The sequence below is a fragment of the Protomyctophum parallelum genome, assembly GCF_964188405.1.
Source record: "Protomyctophum parallelum genome assembly, chromosome: 6".
Lineage (NCBI taxonomy): Eukaryota > Metazoa > Chordata > Actinopteri > Myctophiformes > Myctophidae > Protomyctophum > Protomyctophum parallelum.
In genome coordinates, this window is record NC_139701.1 from 11,151,514 (window position 1) to 11,177,778 (window position 26,265).

A 26,265-nucleotide genomic window follows, 5' to 3' on the forward strand; every position below is an offset into this window, starting at 1 on the left:
TATGGTCATTAACCGTTGCAGATGACATGGAGACAAGAAAACATTATGCATTATGCATGATGTATTCATTCTTTATAGTGATATGAACGTTAATTGCCATATGAATATTATACAGGTCGCAGCGGGCTAAAATGTGAATAATGAGGATGTCACAACATCGTACATTCTGCTCTCTGCTGTGTACACATCATTAATGATCCAATCAAATCACATGGGCCCTTGTGTGATGTAATCGGAGCAAAATAACCATGGATAAATAAAACGGACATGACACAACCCAAAACAAACCATAAAATGTGTATTGGGAAAGTGAATGATAAAGTTACTGCTGTGTGTGTGTGCTGTGTCCCAATGCGAAAAATGTTGCTTGGCATTGAACATCCAGCGAGCCAGGGAGGATAAGACGGAGACAATTAGAGGGTGAGATGGAAGTGAAAGAGACGGAGGTATTTCAATTTCATGTTGCAGAAAATAGTGGTCTGGTAATCTGCTCATGGCTTTTAAATGCTGTGAAAAAAAATATGTTTGCGCGAGTGTAACCCCTCCTGACCCTGTCAGACGGTCATTAAGTGACTATCTCCGTCTCTTGCCTTTCTGTCTACTCCTCACTTTCTCTCTTTGGCACTCTCTTTCAACCTCGCACTCCCTTTTCTCTCTCCGTCTAATGCGTCTATCGTTGCTGTTGGCCATGAAACCTCTTATCTCCATATTTTAACTGTAGTTCAAGTTCGAGTTCTCTATTAATGCCCCCGGCAATTTGGTTTACAGCAGATCGTGGAGGTTTGAACACACATTGCACATCTGTGCAATTGATTAAAAGGATAAGGAATAAGAGTAGCCAACCAAGTACAGTGCAAAGTGAAGCATCATAAAGTGACATCATCATAAAGTGCCATCATCATAAAGTGCCAAGAGCAAAGTGAGCAAAGTGCTAGGTACTAAAACAACATCATCAACGTCGTCATCGCTTTCTTTTAGTTTTTTTACCTTCTTTCGGCAGCATTTACTGCTCGGATCGAGGCAGGGACAAAGGAGTATTTGTACCTGTTTTTTGAGTGGTGCAACCACTCCTATGACCGAGACCTAGATATGGCCGTGTCTGGTCGGGGATAATGCCGAGGAGATAGAGACAGGAATCTCTCTCCTTGAGCGCGAGTGTAGAACCGGCGGTCGGTAGCAGATCTTGATATGGTATCCGAGGTCTGCTACGTGATCTGGGTCCGTCTTAGCTTAATCTGTCGTAACTTGCGTAAGCATTGATATTTATGGTGTTGGGATGTCAGGGGTGATGTCACCCTGACGTCCCGTTTGTGATGTCAGAGAGGCACTACGTTCCTTCGTAACAACTCCCTTACGGAGCTATGTGTGTGGGTGGCTGGGTGGCTGGCTGGCTTGTCTGAGCACGAAAACAGCATGGTTGTTTTTCACCATTTGTGCGCAACCTAACACACACACACAAAGACACACGCACATATTAACTGTATATATGATGATTTCGGGTGTGCCAGTACAGTACAGTAGAGGGACCCCCACACGGTAACTCTGTCATTCCTCAACCGCTTCGGATGGTGGCACGCCGGAACCGGCCCGGCCCCCTGGGTATGGGTGTTCCGGGGACCCCCCAGGGACCCCCACACGGAGTTGCACCACTCACTTCACACAGGTGTGATTTTTGTTGTCCTATAGGGACACACAAGCGAAGGCCAGATGGCAGCAGCATAATTATACTAATTAACTGAGTGGGTGGGCACTATTTGAGCGGATGGACAGGGCTTTTTTAGAGCAGCTGTCTATTATAGAAGAAACCAAGGCTCTCCAATTGGATGCCAGTAATTTTATACTTTCACGTATGATGATGTCACGCGCATACCCTCTATAGAGCGTCGCAGTCCCGCCCCCTTTCATGACGACGACTGGCCCAGGAAATAATTCCCCATGCATTTGTCTCATAGACATTTCAAAAAGTATTTATTTCGAGATCTGTGAGCCTCGAACAAAGCCAACTCGGATCGTGACACATCATGACAACAAACACAATATTTTGGGCCAAACTAATAATTATAAAGAAGAAAAGAAGGGCAGGGTACAACACTTTGCATGGCATGGCAATGGCATTGGTTAGGATTGAATGAGCACAACTCTGTGTGTGTGTGTGTGTGTGTGTGTGTGTGTGTGTGCACGCGCATTAAGTGCATGTTGTGTGCATGTGTGTGTGTGTGTGTGTGTGGGTGTGTGCGCCCAGGTCAGGAAAGGTCTGACTGATTTAGCAGGGTCCAGACGCGAGGCTGGCAGAGACCGTGTTCTCCATAAACAAGATGGAGTGGAACTCGCACAACAGAACAGCGCCATAAGGACTTTAAAACAGCCGTTGTCAAAGAGCTAAATAATAGGTTGTGTAATTCAGGAGCTGGCACCTTTTGAAAAGGTCTCCGTCTGTCTATACCAGTGTGAATACTATAATTGACTGGCCCTGCTCTATGCCTGTGTGTGTGTGTGTGTGTGTGTGTGTGTGTGTGTGTGTGTGTGTGTGTGTGTGTGTGACTGCGTGTGTGTATGTGTGTGTGTCTGTGTGTGTGTGTGTCTCTGTAGTATAATGTGGCAACGGCGTGAACTTTGCCTCTGAATGCGTTTGCTAGCCATCATTGGGAATGCAAAAAGACCTTTTTAACGTGGCGGCCTGGCTCCCGGGTGCTGATATTTCTGTGAGTGAAAATAGCATTTAGTTCGGAGGACAGACACCATTGTGTCGGCAGCGTCGCCTTTCTTTCTTTGTTGGCGTGGTGATGGATTGCAGGAGGCTCTGGAGGCAGGGACCTTCAGGAAATAATGACTTGTTTATCAGGAAATAATGGAACTGTAGTGGAAACGAACGTTGAGTGGGAAGACAGGTGAGTCTATTCTTGGTCTCCACTATTCATCTTCTTTGTGTTTTTAACTTTTTACACACGCACGCGCGCACACACACACACACACACACACACACACACACACACACACACACACACACACACACACACACACACACACACACACAGCCCCAACCCATCATTACTTGTCGGTGTCAAGTAGTGCTGGTGGTGAGTTGGCAGACTTGGCACAGGTGCAGCATAATCCTGTTTACGGTATAACAAAAACAAACTTGACTTAGTTTTTGCCTAAGTTAAATATTTTCTTGGTAATGCACAGGATATTCATTGCTTGTTATATTCATGCCATGATGACGTGTACGCATAAACATGCAGGTGCAAATGCAACATCTTATCTCAGATTATATACTGTACATCAAGTTTATTAAATGCTTCTACCATAAATTAGCTGCTTATATAGTGTATTTGTAATAGTTTGTAGCGTAGCCTATTGCAATGTAATTCACCATTGGACTACACAGTAAAAATCCCCAGCGTAAATGTATCCTTAAACCTGAGTTTACAAAATGTAACCGGGTCCATTTGGAGAGTAATAAATTATCACTGGGGATTCGACTGTACGGTATCTCTATTCTCTACTCATTTGATGTATACTGGTAATGAAGATTACATTCACGGCTGCTTCCAGTTGTGGTAAGTGATAACGGAGATGAAGTCATATGTCCTCCTAATGGACAGCTTGTTCGGTTGGTGGGGACTGAACGAACACACACACACACACACACACACACACACACACACACACAAGCAGACGAGCCCATGCTATTTGTCACATTACGGCACATTCGAGGCGAGCCTAGGTTTGAGATCTATTACGTAAATAGCTGCTGTGGTAAGTAATCTCCAAGGAGATCAATCAGTCAGTGTAGCAGCAGACACCACCACGTCCTGAGTCCTGACACCTTCTCCTACGGAATACATCCATGTCTGTGTTGTAGAAGACGAGTGCATTTCTCTGTCCGCACGTACTTTAGACGCACAAACCCCACTCCATCTTAGTTTCTCATGTATACACAAATCTCTGAAGAAAGGCACATTTCGCTTGGGTTTGCTTTGCTTGGTTTATTGATGGATTGCTTTGACTGTGGACAGGGCCATACTCTCCTAAGAGCAGAACATTGTATTATTGCATTTCTGTCCCGCTCTCTTTTTCTCCCCACATTTGATCTATTATCCACTTGATCTATTTTATTTCCCTGATTGTCTGTCCTAATTGTCTTGTTTTATTCCTCCCTTGAACAATCTTTTATTTCCTCTTCTGGTCAGATCATATAGTCGATCTCTATTATTAAGTAATTTAATTATTTATCTCTGTTCTTGCTGCTTTGCTTTTCTGTAAAACATGCACTTTGTTTTGAAAAGTGCTATACAAGCTATAAAAGCTTGTTTCTCACAATCAGCAGCACAGAAAAGCTAAACTGATTTTATTCTCAAATTGTAATTGTTCATGTCAGCCGAATAGCTTTTCTGACTCACGCACAGTCGCACATGCACGCTCACGCACGCACACATAGCAGCAGCAGCGAGTATTGTGGTCAGCACATAGTTGTAACGTGGGGTGAAGGAAGTGATTGGATTGCTGGCTAACCTCAGCTTCTCTCAGTATTAATGCGTCTCTCACTCTCTCATGGAGCAATGCTGACTGGGCTCTGACCTCAGCCTTCGTACAATGATGCCACACGTGCACAGGGCACGCTCCAAGTAGTTATTTACAAAAAATTGGATGATCTATCAAATATAAAAACCAAATATCACATTGTGCTTTGACCAAATACCGCAATAGCAATATTGTGATAATATCTACCGGTAGTCTCATATCAGAGTACTGTACATGTAATATAGATATAATGGCCATATTATTTAAAGTTTTCATCTGTCATGTGATATGTTTTCATGTCAATTCCTTTTTGTGTGAACCCCAGAAGAGTCTTTTGCTAAAGTAGTAGCCACAGAAAAACACAAACTGTGCACACGCACACGTACTGTACACAAGAGAACACCTTGGAAGTTGGAATATATCTCGTTCAATCTTCTATATCCCACATCGACTAAATTGACTGACTCAAGGTTGCTACAGCTGAAAGAGTTTACACACACACACACACACACACACACACACACACACACACACACACACACGAGTGTACGCTTCGCTACTCTCCCATCATGTTTTCCTGTCATATTGACTCGATACATTAACCTTACAGCAGTGCAGTGTTGCATGTTTTATAATTGGCCAGCAAGACAGCTTGTTTCGAGCGTGGTTGCTGTGACATGCATGACAATAATATGTGCTGTCCTGTGTGTATAGGATCCTGTACATTATACTGTATAATACGTGTAGAGCAAACCCACACAACAAGCACACAGTCAGACAGGCTGTAACTGACTGAAAGACATGGGCACAGAGATGGGTGCAGTGGGACTGCTGCAATGATATTGCAATGGTGAATGATGCGCAATTCAATATGATCTTATATTTAACTGTGCTACCCTTCAGGCTATCTCGCTGTGCATTCTTAATTCTTTCTCTGCGAGGTACGAATATATTCGCACCCCCCAGCTATGGGACGTTACTTATCAGCCAGTACATGGCTGATAAGGTACATGTTCGTACCCCCCTCGTATACTCCGTGTATATAGTGGTTGAGCCCCAATGCAGCTTTTAACATTGATCCGGGTTGCTATGCAACGCCTCCGTCATCACCAGCTATGGGACGTCACAACTCCTCTCCATTTACCTCGGTTCAAAGCATGATTTTCAAACCTCCATAACGGCCGGGCTACACTGGGCGATCTTTGCGCCATTACGCACCAAAAATCCTGGTGTAGCTTGGCCGTCAGTGGGAATCTAGGAGAGCTGTCCTTGCTGATCGTCAGCCGTCCAAAGTTTGGATGTTATTTGTGACTCTGTTTGAACCGCATTGCTCCCGACATTTCTGGTGACCGGTAACTGGCTGTAAGTCTTATAATGCATAAACGCGAATTAAACAATGAAAACATAACTCGTGTAACTCGTTATTGGGAGGGAAGCTGTTCTACATTAAATTACCCCGTGTTTTAACTTAACACCCAGAACTACACACTACTGTGTGTAGTTTTTTTTTTTTTTGTAGTTTCCTCTCCTCTCACCACTGCTTTGCTCATTTTGCACCTGGTAGAGAACTAGAGGTGGGTCATCTGATTTCACAACCCATTTTAAATAGGATTCAGCTCTGTTTAAACATCACACACTCACCACACCGAGTCTGACCGTCGGAAACCAATGCTGACTGAATGACAGAAACGTCTTGACATTTACAGACGGATGGACAGATTGGCTCGCTGATTTGCAAACACAACCATGCTCTGGCCAGACAGATGGTATTTACTGACGGGATCAGACTGTCAGACCGTCCTATACCTGAATATATAGCCTGGTGAATGACGAAAGAAAGACGGGAGCGAAGATAAACACAGGTTGTCCACAAATAAACTGTCTGGCGTGTCCGGCTGCCGGGCTGCGTGGCACAGGCCACAGGGCTAAACCGCTGTGGAGGAGGGCTTGAAGTTTGTGCCTCTGGCTTGGACAGGTGAACTTTTTAGCTCCAGACCCAACATAGAAATTGGACGTTTGCCGACCCCCCCCAAACTAGGGAGAATAGCAGATCTACAAGCTCACAATGCGTTGCTTCGCGCCACATTGTGAGCTTGTAGATCGGCTATTTTCACTACTTCTGAAACGTTTGTTTTCTAATTCATAGAATTTCTTAGATTTTTCGTTTTCTTGATTTCTTCAAGGAATTACTGAAGAAAAAAACTTTTAATTGCTTTTTTTGGGAATGCTTATTGAAAATGTCTTAATGAAAAAGTAACGATTAAAAACAAAATGTAGGAAACAAAGAATAAAGGGGCGTATAAATAAATTGACGTACGGCAATTGGTCTTTTATAGTGCTTATGAATCTATGATCGATCAACTCATGATGCTACTTTAGCATTGGGTTGCTACTTGCTGCTAGGTCATGTCAACAGCAATGGAGCGCGCCATCTTGAATGTTGCACGCACCTGCAGCCACTCTGTTTCTTTCGATCGCCTGTATCTCCAATTCCTTGTCCCAGATTACATTTCTGGTCGAAACGAGGTTTATTCCTCTGCCGAATTAATTTAATCCTGGTGGCCAAACGGCCCCACACAGAAACCCTAACTCTGGCATTCTGCATGTTTTACCCCCACTCGTTACGTCCTCACAGTGGAACATCTCACTGGGGGTGAAAAGCAGAGACTAAGGACTCTGTGTGTCAGGGGAGATTACCCTCTCCTCTCTCCCCCCCCACAACAACGGTACGAGTTGGCAGTGAGTGACAGGCGCTAGACACATGGGGGAATTGGCACCGGCTAAATTGGCAGGATAAAAGATAAATAAATAAATCCATTGCCTGTGGATTGACAGACGGAGAGACACGGATGGACAGATACACAGAGAGACGGACAGAGCCCCATACATAAGTTATTTCTTTTCCAGACAGTGTGTGTGTCTATGTGAGTGACCTTTAATGTAAAAGTGGCAGGTCTTCCCATGGAATCCAATTTCAACTCACAACTCACCTCTGCACTGGGCAGTAGAATAGACCAAGAGGGATCTCCTCGCCCAACTACTGTGGGAATTTTGAAATTGCTCAATCCTTTATTCCTATGAGAACCTGTGTGGGGAAAATGAACCCGTCTGTTCTTTCGTGCACAGTCTGCACGCGCATGCAAACTAGGGTTGGGATTCGTTAGGATTTTAACGGTTCCGGATCCTTCCCGGATCCCTCTTAACGGTTCCGGTTCCTAACGGTTCCCTTAACGGATCCTAATATTATTTTTTTCCCCGTTTTTCTGACATAGATTATGCTTATATTATAACTAACCTAACCAAGTACATAATAAACACAAATTAATTAATTAAATTATTGAAAATGCACTTTACAATTATGAGGTGGCACTATTATTTAAACTTCACCACCACCAGCAGCAGCAGCTAGGCACCACAACAATATCATTGTTGCAATTTGTACTGTATATTAAATATACAGTACACAATATTGATATTGTTGTAGTGACAAATGTTGTCTTTAATGTTCAAATTAATTTAATATGAAGGACCCCTTACCCTAATGGAAACAAGCCATAGTGCTTTCTTGGATTATAGCAGACCTTGTATTGAACTGTAGGCTACGTTCCTGTGCTTTTTTTCTGCAAATTGTTTATAAAGTAATCAATCTATGGCGGTATATGCACCTAAACGCTGGGCTCTCAACAGCCACGCAATTAATTTAGAGCCAAATTAAAAGCACGTTAGTAGTTTTTATTTTCCATTACGTTACTAGCCTGGGGAAAGTAAACCAGCCTTGCATCAGATCGTCCCCCGCTGGCTGTGGTGAAGCTGCGGGGAGAGCAGGCACGGCTTTCCGCATGGCTCTCAAACGCGATGTGTAGGCATATTGATTTTGAGATGTTTCCTCTATGTTCACGTGGTACAAGTTGCAACAACCTTTGCTAGCAACTCTCGCATTTATTGCACTTTGCATGCTCACTGCTCAGCCTCAGTCATTTCCCTCTCTGTTAACCACACTTTGGCGACATACTTATACTGTCCCACTCGCTCCACAGCGGTCGCTGAATGCACAGAACAGTGGGCGTATCCTCCCCGACCCCACTCACTCATGTAGGTGGGGTGACGTCACCCCAGGCTCTGCTTGCATGCAGGCACAGACACAGCGGAGCTAAATGACAACTGATGAGATCCGTTTGGGGAACCGTTAATAAAAAAACGATGGAACCGGCTCCGGATCCGCAATGTCGGAACCGGGTCTGAAATGGACCCGGTTCCGAATCCCAACCCTAATGCAAACGCACCCACTCTGCCAAGGACGACTTTTACGACTTTTGGGATATTTTTTTATGAAGTTAGACTGTGCTCTTCACCACTGTATGAATAGCTCTGGGTTGCTAGGCGATCGATAGTAAATTAACCGGGAGTGAAAAAGTGCCTCCGTGGGTTAACTGATTTTGTTCTTATCCATTTAACACAGATTATTTTCCCAAACTGTGTTTTACTCAAACAAGCTTTATTCATGGCTCATAACTAAAGCGTTGATGGTCGGCATGATCGCGATTACAACATTTCTGTTTTGGGTGAATTTAACCCATTCTGACCGGGCACCCATTTTGGTGTCAGCATCATGTCGTGCTTTAGCTATTTAAAAATAGCAGATCTACAAGCTCATATCGCGCCACCGAGTGGCGCGATACAAGCTTGTAGGTCTGCTATTTTTGAAAAATCGAAGAGCGACTGACATTTTTAGAATCTGATCTCAGGTCAGAATGGGTTCATCAGACCAGTGTGTGTCCGGCGGAAACCTCGTATGAATCTGATCTCAGGTCAGAATGGGTTAAATAAGATCGCGGGACAGTTTACCACAGCCAGGTTTTTACTAACGGGTTCATGGCCCGTGAGTTGGTTTGTTTTTGTCTTCAAAATAAGAGTACCCTCTGAAAAGATCGTGACGGAAGCTAAACGCAGCGAGACATACTGTACATCTGGTAGTTAATAGGTCAGCATTTTTTCCTCTTCTTTTTGATGTCTTTATCGTTGCTGCTGAACTGAACAATGCTCAGCGTACCAGCAGGGACAGTGCAGCGTGGGGACAGGAGCGCTCTGATTTATGCTTTTTAAATGAACTGTGTCCGCTGACCACACTGTGACCGTGTTCGTTCAGCAGAGGGCTGGCGTGTCATTCCTGTGACAAATCCGCTCATCATTAGTGTGGAACATTAAATTATATATTATATCTCATTAAACCGCTCTAGTGTGAATTGTCAGTGAGGTGTCTATATAGCCTGAGGACAATTCTGATTCTCGCCCAGGCGGTGGCGTAACCGTCTGGGCACCCGACTGGTAATCCAGTCGCAGTGTGCCGCGGGTTCGACTCCCGAGCCCGACACGGCCTTTACTGCATGTCTTCCCCCATCACTCTCCCGTTTCCTGTCAGCCTACTGTCTGTCCCTTCAAAAAGCCAATAAAAGGCGTAAGCCGCAAAAAATATCTTCAAAAAATATATATATCTGATTATCACAGTATCCAATACGGAACACACGACACCAATGTGGAATGGATATGTATCTAAATATTTACAGATGTCCTCCTGGCATTGGTTTGGGTTATGACATGTTGGTCCTAACGAGGTCACCTTTCACCTTGTGAGTGTTAACCCATTTTGGGCGGGAACCCCTTTTTGTGTTGGCATTATTATAGGTTATGCTTTAGCTATTGAAAAATAGCAGATCATAGCTTGTAGGTCTGCTATTTTTGAAAAATTGAAGAGCGACATAGCTTTTTCAGAAAACTGTCGGGATGTATAGAAGACATTTTTAGAATCTGATCTCGGGTAAAAAAAAAATGGCTTCATGTCACATTGGCTGAATAACGAGCCCCAGGACATCAATGGCTACTACGAGAGCTGTCCTGTCTCCAACACTCCCCACAGTGGCCTTCCACACATTCCGATACAATATTTAGTTTGTGTTCTGTCGCTGTTGGATGCATCTATAAATACGTGTGTGTGTGTGTGTGTGTGTGTGTGTGTGTGTGTGTGTGTGTGTGTGTGTGTGTGTGTGTGTGTGTGTGTGTGTGTGTGTGTGTGTGTGTGTGTGTGTGTGTGTGTGTGTGTGTGTGTGTGTGTGTGTGTGTGTGTGTGTGTGTGTGTGTGTGTGTGTGTGTGGTGATTTAGCACCTGTGTGACAGTGATGCCTGGTTTTCACATGCCAGTACCACTGCGCTCATGCCTTGTTAGTGCTGTATTGATTTAGCCTAGCTGGCAAAATGGCACTGGTGGAAGACCTGTATTCATGCCTGGAGAGTTGTCTGCACACACACACACACACACACCTTGGAAGACAGGTGCAAGTGACCACAGCTGTGTCTACATCAGAATGTGCTGCCAGTCAGTAATGGTTATTATTTCATTTCTGTCTCTGTCGAATGTGCCCTTTCCTAGTAGTAGTATAGGTGTTTTTTTAACAAATCGACGAAGGAAAAAAAACACAAGCTACAACAGAATACGTATGCATGGATTATGTATGAGCACAAAAACACAATATAAAACAAGGATAGACTAGATTAAAAAAAAAGAAAACAAATTATTTAAATTTAAAATTAATTTACACGACCAAGCGCATATGTATACTAAGACAGTATGGGGAGAAGTTTTAATGGCGATGGATCACCCAGAGTAAACAGAGCAGGTGTATAAGGAATATTCTGGTCTGATTTGCATTAATGATTATTCTGTACCCTAGGGCACTCCCATAAGTGTACCCCCGGTACACTTATTGTCCTCACCGCACCTCCAGCAAGTCCATAAAGTTCAGAATTCCTTCTTTCAATGATACCGAATTGCCGTACCCCTCCTTTGTAAGTACCAGTCCCAGAGGCGTGCTGCAAATAATACGCTTGCTGCGAGTCTAGAGGGAAGGCCTTTTGTTGTTGCCGTAAATAAGACTGAGTTGTCAGCACACAGTGTGTTAGATATGCTCCGTGGAAGTTGCTGTAAAGTTCACGGTTCTACAAAAGTCCTAGACACAGCAAAATAGGAGTCATTTAATACAGAACTGTGAAAAGTTATATCGTTATCGACACTATTTGGCTGTTATTCTGTTCCTCCTTCTATCCTTCCTTCGTATAGTTTCATTTATGTAAGAAGGTTTCATTGCCATATCAAGTTCTGCTGGTGCTTTATTAAAGTACATCTCAGGAAAACTGTTCCAGAGAAAAGCCACATGATTTCCTTTACCCACTCTGGCAGGTTCATTTCCACTTACACAGTTTGCGGAAATGTCTTTTTTCCAGAGACGCAGTTTGCAAAAGCACACAGACAGCTACATTTAAACACAATAGTTTTTTTTTTAAACACATTATCACTCTTGCAGCCAGCAGTGGAATAATATGTGAAGCACAACTATTGAAAAATGGATAAGAAAAATAAATATCACATTAGTGAAGTGAGGGGCACTCTTAGCATCATACATCACATTCCATGCTCAGCCAATCAGCTGAGCACATTCCGTGCTCATACACACAAACACACAAAGCTGTGCATAGGAGGGAATGGCGCCCCTCAAAACAATTGGTTGAATTGACCAACCATGGACCTCCTTAGACCAGCGGTTCCAAAACAGTGGGTCAGGACCCATATGTGGGTCGCGGACACATTTATCTCATATCATTTATATTTATGGGCCCCTTTCTTTTTTTGTTTCCTACATTGTGTTTTTCATTATTATTTCCAAACTCTAAAAAAGAAATCACCCATCTCTCTCTCTCTCTCTCTCTCTCTCTCTCTCTCTCTCATTAGCAGGCAACAATGCAGCACTATCCCTCTCTCTGTTTCTGGCACAACAGCGCTGGTACTGGTACTCATTATACTGGTGCTCATTAACGTCACATAGGTGAACGCATAGGTGAACACGGACATTGTTGTTCCTTGGAGTGGTTGCACCACTCAAAAAACATTCCCACATTTCTTTCATGAATTAAAAACAAATCCAATGATTTCCCATTAATTTCATGAAGAAATCAAGGAAAGTCAAATTAATTGTGAAAACAGCAGATCTACAAGCTCACAACGGTACGCGAAGCATCATGTCGTGAGCTTTTAGATCTGCTATTTTCACTAGTTTGGATCCCGGGGAAACATTTAATATCTCGTTTTGGTCACGGGCTAAAAGGTTTGGGAACCACTGCCTTGGGCCAACCTCACAGGCTTCTTTTTTACAACCAAGCCTTAGGGCCCATTCATACTCCTATTTTAGATCCAAATAAAAGTCTGTTCGGCTCTGTAGAGCCTACAATGTGACGTCATTTGAGGTTCATGAGATGGCCAACAACAAACTGTGTAACCTGCCCCACATTTACAGTATACAGTTTAACCCATTTTGGGTGGGAACCCCTTTTGGTGTTAGCATTATGCTATGCTTTAGCTATTGAAAAATAGCAGATCTACAATCTCATAGTGCGCCACCGAGTGGCGCGCTACAAGCTTGTAGGTCTGCTATTTTTTGAAAAATCGAAGAACGACTGACATAGAAACATTGCCTTTTCAGAGCACTGTCATTTTCAAACAGACATTTTTAGAATCTGATCTCAGGTCAAAATGGTATTTAACTGAGAGCCTCCCAGTGCAACCACAGCCTTCTACTAGTGACCAAGTAGCCCCGCTGCAGGGGCAATGATTAGGGGCTGATTGTTAACTGGTGTACATGGGAGTGCTACTGGTCCCCTTTTATCCACCCATGTTGTTCTTCCTCAGCATAGTAGGACTTTCCAACGGAAGTCCTCTTGGGTGTGGCATAACAGTGCGGCAGGAACCTTGATACAATGTGTGGCAGTCGGTGCCATACTTTTGGTGACATGTATAGCACTAATACTATTATTACAATGTGTACAAAACAGCATACTGACACGGATGTTATGGAAGTGATAGGGGACAGTAAAAGTGGTTATGGAGACATCTGTTTAGGTACATATCTTTTTTTTCTTTTCTTCTGTATAGAACCGTGTTATTGTCTCCACCAGCCGAAGGCATGGGGAGAGTATGTTTTGCACTCCGTCCGTCCGTGTGTCCGTGTGTCCGTGTGTCCGTCCGTCCGTCCGTGACCAGCTAATCTCAGCCACCGTTAACCCGGTCGATGCCAAATTTTGCACACACACTCCCTGGATGCCAACCATGAACCTCTGCCCCAAACTTTCCAGAACGGCCTGTTATAGCGCCACCAGGAGGCTGCTTTGTGCAAAACAAGTTTTTGCACAGTACACCTACAGATTTTGTCCAAACATCACGCAAATTGGTACACAGTCTCTCTAGAGCCATTCAACCAAACGGGTCTTTCAGATTTCTCAGACTCCATCCTGATTGGTTAAGATTGGCTTCCAAAGTTCACAGGAGTGCTCAGTTTCAAACAAAATGCTGCAAATCATGAACACATCGCGTGATTTCCGTGAAATTGTGCACGCACATTCCCACTAGGCCGAGGACGAAATGCCACATGAACAATTTCAACTCAGCCTCAAGGTGGCGCTATAACTGGCCGAAAAGTGTTTTTACCTCTAACTGCACGGATCTGTGGATAACCTGGTGGAGACCTGTGCCCAGAAGGGCACTTTTTCTAGTCTGTCTCTGCTTCCAGGGTTGAATGATCTTACAGAATGTCCCCGAGCTGTGCTTACTGCCTGGCCGGGTGTGACTCGCTCCTTGTCCCCATGACCCTCCACTAATCTTAATGTCTCTCTCTCTCTCTCTCCCTCTCTCCCTCTCTCCCTCTCTCCCTCTCTGCAGTACGAGTTCAAAGTGAAAAACATCAAGAAAAAGAAGGTCAACATTGTGGTATCGGTGGATGGCGTGAAAATCAACCTGAGGAAAAAGAAAAAAGTGAGTGTCAGTGATCATATATATATTTTTTCTTTGTTTTATTTTGAAAGGACAGTGTAGAGAGAGACACATGGCAATTATCAGTTAGCTACTGCCGTGCCTCCTTGAGTGAAAATGTTGCTGTACTCACCGTGTCGCTTGTCACCACAATATTAACATTTCAAAACCAATGGAGCCAAAATATGAATTGCATCACCATGACATATTATTGTGGAGCTCATGAAGGTCAGACAATTATACTCCAAAGAAGCAAAGCACGATTTGTTTCACGTCCTGCATCTCTGATACAAAATAACCTGTTCATATCATAGAAAAACTAACGATGTAGCTACCAGTCAATGTTGACAATTCTTTAATGGACCAAACGAGGAGCACATATCGTGATACACCTCTGTCTACTCTGTGTAGCCTACACTGAGTGCACGTGTCTGTGTAGCCTACACTGAGTGTACGTGTGTGTGTGTGTGTGTAGCCTACGCTGAGTGCACGTGTGTGTGTGTGTGTGTGTGTGTGTGTGTGTGTAGCCTACGCTGAGTGCACGTGTGTGTGTGTGTGTAGCCTACGCTGAGTGCACGTGTCGTGTCGTCAAGGTTATAATAGTTTTGGTTTTTTCATTATAGTTTAGTTTTAGTTAGTTTTGACATATTTTTTTCTAATTCAGTTAGTTTTAGTTAGTTTTTAGAGCGGGTTTGCTAGTTTTAGTTTAGTTTTTATTTTGTGAAAATGCTTAGTTTTAGTTTAGTTTTAGTTTAGTTTTAGTTTAGTTTTAGTTTTTTCGTACTTTGGTTTATTTGTAACGAAGTATAGGATTAAAAAAGATCAGAGCATGTATTGTGTAATAAAAACTCAACAAAAGATACCATTTAAAAGTATATATATTCAGTCTCTGTTGGACAATCAACCATGACATACTTCGCATATTTTCCCATCCTCATCCACAAGGCACTTGCTTGCATCTCCCACACAGTCATATTCGAAGAAATCCCATATTGGGCTGTGGTGGCCACCTGCAAGACCTCAGAAAGGAGGACACTTTTGCGGGGCTCTCTCCCCAGCCCCCCCCCCCCCCCCCCCCAAACAGACACACACAGTGTTTAGAAAAGCGCTATAAAATTCCAGATATTATTATTATTACTATACTATTGCACGCACCTGATTTTCACCACCATCATCTCCAGCAGTATGTCCACAGAGAACATATATTTGCTAATTCAATTAACCTTTTTAAATGATGGGGTACCACAAAGGTCATTCCTTTTATAATCAATTTATTTTATTTCATGTTTAGATATGTTTTATGTTGAATCTCTTTCTTGTGGGGTTTTTTATACAGTCTTATGGTCATCGGTGTGGGACATAGAATGAAGCCAGTAGCCTATGTTCACAGTGCTTTAGCCTCCCTTTCTTTATGATGTCGAGCCATATTGCTCATTAAATGTAGTTTTTCATTTTGCATTTTTGGTTTATTTATCCCTGCATTAACTATACTAAAGTGATTGTGAGAACACACATTCCACAAAAAACAAACAGACCATCCCACTGGCAGTGTTGACAGGTTTTGGAAGAGAAACAAGCAACCATGTCTATGAAAACAAGCCCAAAAGAAGCCTGACTAGGCTTAGTAGGCTATTTTATAAAACAAGGCCAAAGTCGCTTATAATTAAGCGGACATGGCAACGTCTCCTCTCTCTTTTTAAGACAGAGGGAGTGTGGCTGGCTCGCTGCGGAGCTGAGCAGCTCTGCGGAGATTTTAATACAGAGACAACGTAAATGACAGTTATGACACAAGCACTGTATATCACACAAAACCGGACAATTATGTGTCCGGCCAGAGGTTGAGTTGGGAGGAGGACAGGTGGTTCTAAAACCGGACTGTCCGGCGTGAAACCGGACGTCTGGCCACTCTTTCTGCCAACTTTTGCCATTTTTGCGAGATGCAAGCAGCAGCATTAAAACTTGAAGCGACCACGGGGCTGCACCATAGAGTTATATATCTATACTCTAAGGGCTGCACTGCAGAATGTAAACACGGGTCGTAAAGCGTTGTGACATGCTGCCTTACGGTGCTGAAAAGTGCCGTAAAAACGGCTCGGGAAATAAGGAAAAGAACCGAATTCATTTAAAAGGTTTATATTCTAAATGTCCGTAAGGCATATAAATATTGATAAAAAAACGATAACGAATGCCATTTTGTCTATCATTTCAGTTCGTTTTAGTTAGTTTTGTGAACACACAATACAGTTTTAGTTTAGTTATCGTTTTTTAATTTATTTTAGTTTCAGTTTAGTTTCAGTTAACTAAAATGTTTTTTTAATTCTAGTTTTCGTTTTTTCGTTAGTTATAGTTAACTATAATAACCTTCTGTCGTGCAGTCATGTCAGATTTGCAATCACCACTAGCTGTTGCTTTCATAGCCTAACAATAACATGGATTGTCCTCCACTCACTCCGTGCCACGTGGCGCCTCCTGACGCCTTTCTTTAATGTGCCCCGTTGCCACTGATGCCATAATGACGCCTTTTTTTTAAAATATCAATTAATTCGGGTGCTCAGCTTGGTATCCAGTTTCCCTCTGTGTAACACTCCGGTTTCGCTCCGGTTTTCATTTCCGGTACAAACCAGGAAATGAAAATTCCGCTGTCTTATGCTTCTCTCCAGACCCCCAAAGCCCTGTTGGTCTTTATCCTTCTCACATAAGTCTCCGACACAGCCCTATGTAAGCCCTGTCGTCTCCTGGTCTTCAGGAAGCTGTGTGTTCAGGTCATTGTCTGGCTGGCGGTACGAGGAGGTGACGACGTAATGTAATTAGAGGAGGATCAGCAGAGGGGAAGGTGATGGAGACGAGACCAAAGAAATCAGTTGGAAGGGATGAAAGTAGAGCTCGACTGACCCGGAACGGATAGCCATTTTTTTTAAGACAAATCCTCATTCTAGGCTGTGTAGCAACGTGTGATGGATTAACTTTCTTAGCACGATCAATGATTAAGGTATTATAAGGTCCCAAAGATCTCAGTTTGTCTCAGAAAAATGACTATTAAGCGTGCGTGCGGCCACGTGCACGTCGGATCGGGATGTACTGTAGGTGTTTCTACCATGTGAGTAAAAAAATATATAAAATCAAATAAAATCTAAAATATTATTTTTATTGCTGGATGAATGCTTATTAATCAAATCTCGTGAATGGCATAGTTGGATACAATAGCTTTCCACAAAGTTATCTCGTTCTGGGCCAGATTCGGTTAAAAGTGGTTTCCAAACCAAACCACGCCACTCGCATCACATGCATACTAAGTCAAATAACGGCAGATATGTCGGTTCAGGCCCGATAAAGAAGGAGAGGAAGGGAAGAAAGGGAAGGAGGCGAGGAAAGCTATACGTGGGGATAGAGAAGCAGGTGAAAGGAGGAGAGGAGAAGAAGAAGAGAGAGGAGAGGTGAAGCCTCAAGGGAGACTTTGATCACGAGCAAGTGTTTTGCGAAACGAGGAAGGAAGGCTGCACGGCTGGAATCCACCGAGACGGAGCCAACAAGACAAGAGCGACGAGAAGCACCGAGGAAGTGGCAGGAGATAAAACCAGTACAGAAGAGTTTACGGGGGTTCTATTTTGTAGTCCTGTCCATATCCCATACACTTAGTTTTTTTATTTTCTCATTTCTTGTTTTTATCCCACTCCATCAATCTGCATCGACCACTTCGCTGTTTTCTGAGGAGAGGCACTTGTTCTTCTACCGCCCCAGACATCCAGCGGTTGGTTGTGGGGTTGTGGAGGTCGGCCGTCTCCTGCGGGACCCCCGAGTAATGAATTTAACATCGACTGCAGGACCTTTCCGACCTTGTACATGTACAACACTATTTTGCTCTGTACAAACTACAAACTACTAAAAAAAGTGAGCAGCAGTGTCGGTGCATCACTAGTAAACTAGAAAAGGTTGCTCCTTGGAGCACAGGTCGGGCTCCGTCAGGGCAGGCAGGTTATTGTGGGCCATCAATGTTGTTTTGCAAAGATTGGCACAGTTATGCTGCGATCAATAATAATAATACATAATTTCAGAGCATGGGAGCCCTGCTTGAAAAGGCCCTATCCCCTTTTGTCACCATCTTTGTTTTAGGCACCTCTAGTAGGGCTAAGGTAGAGGACCTTAATTGGCGAACAGGCTGGTGGGGTTTAAGAAGATCTGCTAGGTATTGCGGTGCCAGGCCATTCATAGATTTAAAAGTCAGTATTAAAATCAATTCTAAAAGGAACAGGGAGCCAGTGTAGTGAGGCCAGTACGGGGTGATATGTTCAGATGTTCTTGTTCCAGTGATGAGTCTTGCCAGTGATGAGTCTTGCCAGTGATGATCAAGCCAACGGTGCTAGAGATTAGCTGTTCACAGACGGACACACGCACACATGGACGGACGGACGGACGGACGGACGGACGGACAGGGTGCAAAACATAGTCTCGGCCATGCCTTCAGCCCTGCGGAGACAACCAAATTCCTACTGATTCATACTTCATTTTCAGTGAGCGACCATAGTGCCATACACTGTAAAGAACTGTTAATGTCTCTATTTGGAGACGGGTCCATTTGGTTCCATTTGTACTCTCAGAGTTAGATAACAACTGTGGACACCATGTGTATAAATCAAAAGGGACTGCAGTGAATTGTTTTCTCCTCTCTCTCTTTGGGAGACTATAGATGGCCGGGGTTAATGTCCCCGTCTGTTGTTCTATTGGCAGTCATGGGTAAATTGAAGTCAATAATCCATAGCCTGATGTGGGGACTAATTGGTGCCATGAGGCTCATGGCATGAGCAGAATTAAAGGTTGTGGGACAGAGGAACCATGTGTAGCCTCCACCTGTTTGGCTGGGTCGCGTGGCTCTCTCTCCCCTGCCACGAATGTCAGTATGACCGTCAGTCGCGTGCGTGCGTGCATGCGTGTGTTCTATTGGAGCGATTATGGCAGTGGTGCTTAGCAGAGATGGAAATCAATACAGGGGAATAATTGCTGTGTAATAGAAGACTGACATTTTGTTTTGCAACATTAAATTGAAGTAGATTCAATCACAGGGAGAGAGAGAGGGAGAGAGATCCAGAGACGGATGAAGATGGAGATGATGTGGATATTAATATTAGGCAAATTTTGATGATAAAAATGAAATGCTTTCATTTTACCAGTAAAGATTTGACAGTCTCTCGTCCATCAGAACCCATATCGGATCAGAAGCGAGGAAGGAACCTGGCTTGGATACTGGAGAGGAGAGGTGACTTTGAGAGTAGACGTGTAATTGGGGTTATTAAGTTGTCTAGTGGGGTGGGGTACTCCCATCACAGCTGCTTGTGTGCTGGATATTAATCACACCTGCAGCAGGGTTAGTTAGTTGCAAACTGTGACATGGTAGAAGTGCTCTACATCTGTTCACGGTGTATCTGCTTATGGGTAGTAGTGCATACAAACACACTTCCATGATGTTCAGCACAAATCTATTCGAATAATTTCATTTTGGCTCAAGCCAAGGTCAACCATCTGTTTTACGTACATAAAAAAAAAAAAACCTTTCTGTATTATCTTTGGGAGCCTTACAATAACGTGGAACCACTTTGAGAACCAGTACCTTACAATGTATAAGGTACTGGTTCTCAAACTGGTTCCACTTTTATACTCTAAAAAAAAAATGTTATTTCTTTAGAGAGGATTTGAGAGTAGATCGCAGTATCATTTTTGGGGGTCTAATGCATATTAAAGGTATATTCAGTGATTTCACTCAAAAAACCTTAGGTTTCGTTTTTGGCTGTGGGACCCAGCCTTTCGTCCAATCAGGATAGAGAGTCAAAAACGAAACCTAAGGTTTTTTGACCCCCAGGGGTTAACTGGGGACAGGGAGGAACTCCTTATATGGCCAGCACACTCTATAGTAGGGAGGATTATCACAACAAAACAAAAAAATAAGTGATATTTGAATTAAGTGAAATCACTGAATATACCTTTAAACTGGCGATCCTTGAAACTTCATTGACTGGGATTCCTCAGGGGTCTGTTCTTGCCCCCCCCCCCCACACACACACACACACAAACACACACAAACTGCAATAGTTGACAATGCGTCGTTTGTAGAGCTATGGAACTGTCTAGGTTTCATGTGTTTAAAAAGGTTGATGGTCACATTGGTCACTCACTGGTGTTTTATTTGTTTCCACAGAAGAAGGAGTGGACATGGGATGAGAGCAAGATGATGGTGATGCAGGACCCCATTTATAGGTAAGGAAGCTGTTTATAATGAATTGCATTTTTATAGCGCTTTTCCAAGTGCTCAAAGCACTTAACAATGGTTCATTCCTTCATACATTGGGAGGTGAAGCGGCGAACAGTCAACGCCAGCGTCCTCACACAGGCAATGTGGGGTTCAGTGTCTTGCCCTAAGGGCACTTCCACATGTGGACAGGAGGTGCCGGGATTCAAACCACCGACCCAGGGATCATTGGACGACCTGAAACACTTCTGGTGCCGTCACAATCTCTCAGAATAAAGGCGCTAGAGCGCCAAGCAGATATGGGCGATTTTACTCTGAAAACCCCAGCCTTCCATTTTCCCCCCAAAACCAGCTAACGTAAGTCTGATCTCTTTTTAGAAGCGTTACTATTCTAACCGAGAAGTCAGAAAATAGGACAGAACATTGCCGTTATGATCAATCTGCGCAGAGGCAGCGTAGATTCTGAGAAAATGGGGGAGTTTGTCGGGCCGTAAACCAAGGACTATTAAAAGAAGACAGGAAGAGGGCACGGTGGCACAGTTGGTAGTGCTGTCGCCTCACAGCTAGAAGGTCCTGGGTTCGATTCCCGCTCGGGACGCTGTGGGTGCTGGCGGCGTGTTTCCTCCTCCGCGTCATCAGTGCCCATACCCGAAGGCGGGGTTGGCGAAGGGGCCTTTCTGTGTGGAGTTTGCATGTTCTCCCCGTGTCCCTTAGGGTAGGTACCCTCACAAAAAACATGCAGTAATCCTGGTCACTAAACTGCCTCCCCCTGGCCAGCCGGGGCGCCTGATGGAGGGGAAAGGAACTGGTTGGAATAACGTGTTCCTTCCACGCGCTACGTCCAACCAGGGAAACTCCCCCCTGTCAGGTGTAAAGGAGCAACTTGGACACTCAGGCATGAAGGAAGCATGAGTTCAAGTCCGTTGCTCTCCCCATGTCCCCATATATGGGGACTAGGTTGGTGGAGGGTGTGTAGAGCCCAGGATCACATTAGATGATTGACACAGGGGTGAAAAATGGGTTACAAAATCGTGGGATAAAAAAATATATATATTAAAAAAAAAGAAGACGGGAAGCGAAGACCGCACGGTGGACTCCATGTTGCTCCCTGGAAGAAAAGAAACATGCGCAATTGAGACCAAGGAAGCTGAACGCGGAAGTGTTGGCTGCATATAGCCCATTTCACAAGGTGATACAAGCGTGAAATTTGGTACAAATCATCCTGGAACGTCACTCTTCAACTTGAAGCCACTTGAAAATCAAAGACCTCGTTTTCACCCTCGTTTTCACCATTGCATAACAGCGTGTGTGGACACAGCTCATTTGATGAAGCTTATACGCCTCCTTATATGGGAAATTAGGACTATAAAAGTGAAACTGTGCATGAAGTGATGGTTGTTCTGACCTCTCCATGATGTTCCTGTGTAGAGGTTGCATATTCAATTACACAAACCAATGTTTAGGGCCATTGAACCCATAGTGAGTTAGACTGCTTGTTGTGTCAAATGGTTTTAGAGATTCTAGTTTGCACGTCCAGATTATACTGTACACACATTGGGCCTGATTCTTCAACGCGCTTCCGCTTATATATTGACGTGACGCTAGCGGAAAGGCATTTACGTGGATTTCCCACATTAATTTGGAATTCATGAAAATGGCCGTGAACTTGACGCTGCCTTTGGTTTGTCGGAAATTCCGCTAAATCCTCCGCCACCTCTTTAGGTGGCGGAGAAATTTTCGGAACCATACACTTGCGTATAGATTTATTCAGAAGGCTTTAGTCTTCATGCTGAATCAATAAATTGTTCCCAAATCTCAGATAAAATATGTAGGCATGTGTCCCCAACATATTGGTCATAAAAAAATGATAGCCTATATATATATATATATATATAAAAGCCGAGTGCACTTGTATGCCTTTAATGCATGCATTAGGATATTTCTATCATGCGCGATTGGGGCTGCTCACTTGACAGCTTTCTACTCGCAGTGCAACGCGTTGTGAGCTTGTAGATCGGCTCTCGCGGACTCGCTGCATGTTAAAAAACAAACTCACAATTATAATAAGAACATAGGCCTGGTTAGTGTTGTATAGTTAGTGAGTCAGTTCTCTGACTGTCGGTGTGTGTGTGTGCGTGTGTGTGTGTGTGTGTGTGTGTGTGTGTGTGTGTGTGTGTGTGTGTGTGTGTGTGGGGGGGGGGGGGGTGTAGAAGACCACATTAGCCTAATGAATGGCATCAGCGTGTTTGAAAGTCGGCCAGTCATATCATAGTTTTAAGCCAGCTCACCTGCACTCGCACTTGTTCACAAACATGACGGGCAGACTTTATAATAATGTATATTATTGATATTGATCACATGCATGGATGCCACACACAGAATAGTTTAACTCACTGGATAAACTCACTGGATTATAATTTCTTCAGACAAGAGGATCCCAGGCCTACGAGGTAGGCCTATAATTATTCACTTATGAATGTATCGGCTACTGTTCTTTATCGCGCAAACCAGTGTCGAGGGCCCATGCCCCCCTCCCTCTCTCTCTCCTCTCTCTCTCTCTCTCTCTCTCTCTCTCTCTCTCTCTTTTGCATTGACATATATCCGATATTTTAAATGTCGGATATGTTTTACCTCTGCAAAGGTGTGAGTGAGCACCCGCCTTGGTCCAGAACTTAATTAAATAAATTATAATTATATTGCTTCAGCGGAGCACGCACCGTTGTACATAGTTTGTACCAGTGGCGTAACTGGGCCACAGTGGGCCCCAGTGCAGATATCTTGTGTGGGCCTCCCAAAATCTGTGGCATGGGGGGGGGGGGGTTGTGATGCGATCTGATATATAAATATTAATTCAATCTGTATGTATGTATTTGCATGTTTCACTTTCAATCAATCTGTAGGACTGCAGGGCTGCAGCCTGGCTATCAGAAATTACTTTGGACAAACTTTAGTTAAACTTGCAGAGTGACAGATTACTTTACCTTGGTTATCTTCTGATAGTGCTGACTGCTGACATGACATAATAATCCCATGATTCCCATCTAGTGTTTCATTAGCGCGACGGAACGTGACAAAATAGTCTACAGCTGAGCCTGTTGTGCTGACGACAGGCACAGACAGCGCGCCATGAACACAGTATACACACCATAGAGGCATAGATAGACTGTGAAACAAGGTGGTAAAGATAACAAGGAGAGGACAGTGATGTCACTGTTATGCAACAGGGAAGTATTATGGACTTGAAGCTGTTTATAAACCAGTCAGTCAGTGACATCGCTGACTTATCCTTGGTGTTACTCTTCCTGCGACCGATAGCCTCTGAAACCAGGCTTGCCTTTCACCGTCGTCTCGTCCTGACTCGTTTTCTTCTCTTCTTCTTCCCCCTTCATGGGCCCCTAGGGGGCGCTGGGCCCCAGTGCACTGCACTGGCTGCACCCCCTTATGTTACGCCAGTGGTTTGTACATATATAGTAGCCTACAGTGGTAATATACAATGGTGCAAAAACGACATAACATAAAAGCCCTAACTGTCCTGCTCCTACATGTGTAGAATTATTAAATTAATAGAGTGCGGGCTATATTCATAGCAGTGACCGCGGCTGTAATTTCTTTCCAGCAATCATTTTTATTGTAATTTGTGAAGCCGCTATATAGTCTGCGGCTGCAAAGCCTTTTTTCTTTTTTTGACAGACGGATCTCAGACAAACTGCTGTCTGCTGAGTCATGCTTGAAGCCTTTTATGGTACGATATGGGGCGTGGATCTATGCAGATGAGGTTGTCGGTTGCTTTTCCGATCACTTTGCACCCGCTGCATTCAGTATGACATACACCTGCGATACGCCTGCGAACCTGTGGTACACACCACTCTCTGAATAACACGTCATCTCAACTTAGCTTGATCGGACGGATAAATACGATATCTGTTTCCGCCACCGTTACACTCTGGCGCATTTCGTTTTTGAAGAATCAGGACCAGTGTGTGTATCCGTATACAGTAGGTGAGATTAATGAGTTTCTCTGTCTGTGTTTTGGTGTGGATAGGTTGTATTAGTTGTTGTGTATGTGTCTATGGTGGTGACGCATCTCTCTCTCTGGTGCTAATATCAAGAGATGGATCTATGTTTTTAATAACGTACATTCTCCCCACCACACGTGTGTGCGTGTGTGCGTGTGTGTGTGTGTGTGTGTGTGTGTGTGTGTGAGAGAGAGAGAGTAAGTGTGTTCTTATGTGCACCTGTGAGTGAGCACACATGCTAGCAAGAGACCGTGGCTTTAGTCCAAGTCAGAGGATTATCCTTGAGCCAAATGGATGGACTGAAACAAGGCCTATATGTCTGTGTGATGACAGAATGGCGTAAAGGTCTTATATGAACACATGCACGCTGGCAGCTTGGCACACACACACACAAACACACACACACACAGCACATGTAGAGAGTTGGAGGCTCCGACAATGAGACTGTCCAGAGATAAATATTGAGAAATGCAGTGCAATGTATTATGTACACACGGTAGTTCACACAAATACATAATTGCCAGCAGACACACTAACGTGCACACCACACATGCACACTCCAACACATAGGCATATACATGCAGATGCAGTCGCAGTTCTGCATTTCAAAGCTAGCAGTGTAGTGGATGTACTCCTAATGGAGGCTACACGGTGCTGCTTGCCTATCAGACCATGGCTCTTTAGCCGACTGGTAACGTGCGTGCCATAGGATTTACAGTATAGGTCCCGAGGCTACGTCGGTGGCAGCGGTGTGTTTGGGTACTGTGTCCCTGGTGGCACAGACCTAACGCTGGGTATAGTCGACAGCACGTTACCGGCCTGGGGTGGAGGTCCCCCCAGTCAGTCCAGCCTAGCTCCTGGCTGGCACACATGGACGCGCTTCCAGCAGGTGGGGGGGCGACGGCTGTACTATATATGGTGCTGTGTTGCTGCTTATACCAGGGAGATGGGAGATGAAGAGTAGAGAATACGGTTCTGTTGTCGACACATAGACGGTACTTACTTAGTATGTACGTACATATAATGACTCCTACATTTCTCATTGAGACGCATACGGCTCAGACGTTCCACAAGTAGCCCATTTGGGAGCTCAGGCTTTGGAAATTATTCTGTCAGAAAGATGAATTTGACCAGGGTGTTTATTGTAAGCACTTATAGGCCTAGACCAGATATCGGTGCCATTTCAGTGGGCAACATCTTACATACCAAATTGCTTATTGAGTCGATACAAGTAATAGCTAAAGAGTAGCTTGTCATATTTATTGGACATTTAGGCTACTTTTGTTGCCCTTAGCATATTCATTGTTTCGAAAAAGCACACAAACTGTCAATATCATATTTAATCTTGAAGACAAGTAACACATTTGTAAAGGTAACGAAGCCATCTGGTTTAAAAAGCAGGAGGCTTGCGCACATCCTGTTCTTTGCTGGTGCTGGACAGAGGGATACAGAGAAGGAGTAGTCCGGTGTTTATTTTGTTAAAACACCATTTAACTCATAACACGACGTTGAACGGCCTTCATCAGGTGACAACATCACCTGATGAAGGCCCAGGCCGTTCACGGCCGAAACGTCGTGTCCTGAGTTAAATGGTGTTTTAACAAAATAAAAACCGTTGGTACAAAGACTGTTTGCGG

The 26,265-nt window shown here is 44.0% G+C and overlaps 1 protein-coding gene across 3 annotated transcripts in view; it reads left to right on the forward strand.

Annotated features, from left to right (window-relative positions):
- nos1apa (nitric oxide synthase 1 (neuronal) adaptor protein a) overlaps nucleotides 1–26,265 on the forward strand; it is a 210,436-nt gene that overhangs the window by 59,034 nt on the left and 125,137 nt on the right. The window contains exons 3-4 of one of the 3 annotated variants that reach the window (XM_083767702.1): nucleotides 14,285–14,383; nucleotides 20,562–20,620. In XM_083767702.1, coding sequence (XP_083623828.1) covers nucleotides 14,285–14,383; nucleotides 20,562–20,620 — 158 coding nt within the window. The remainder of the gene's footprint in view (nucleotides 1–14,284; nucleotides 14,384–20,561; nucleotides 20,621–26,265) is intronic. The other 2 variants (XM_083767703.1, XM_083767704.1) reach the window with 2 other exon arrangements.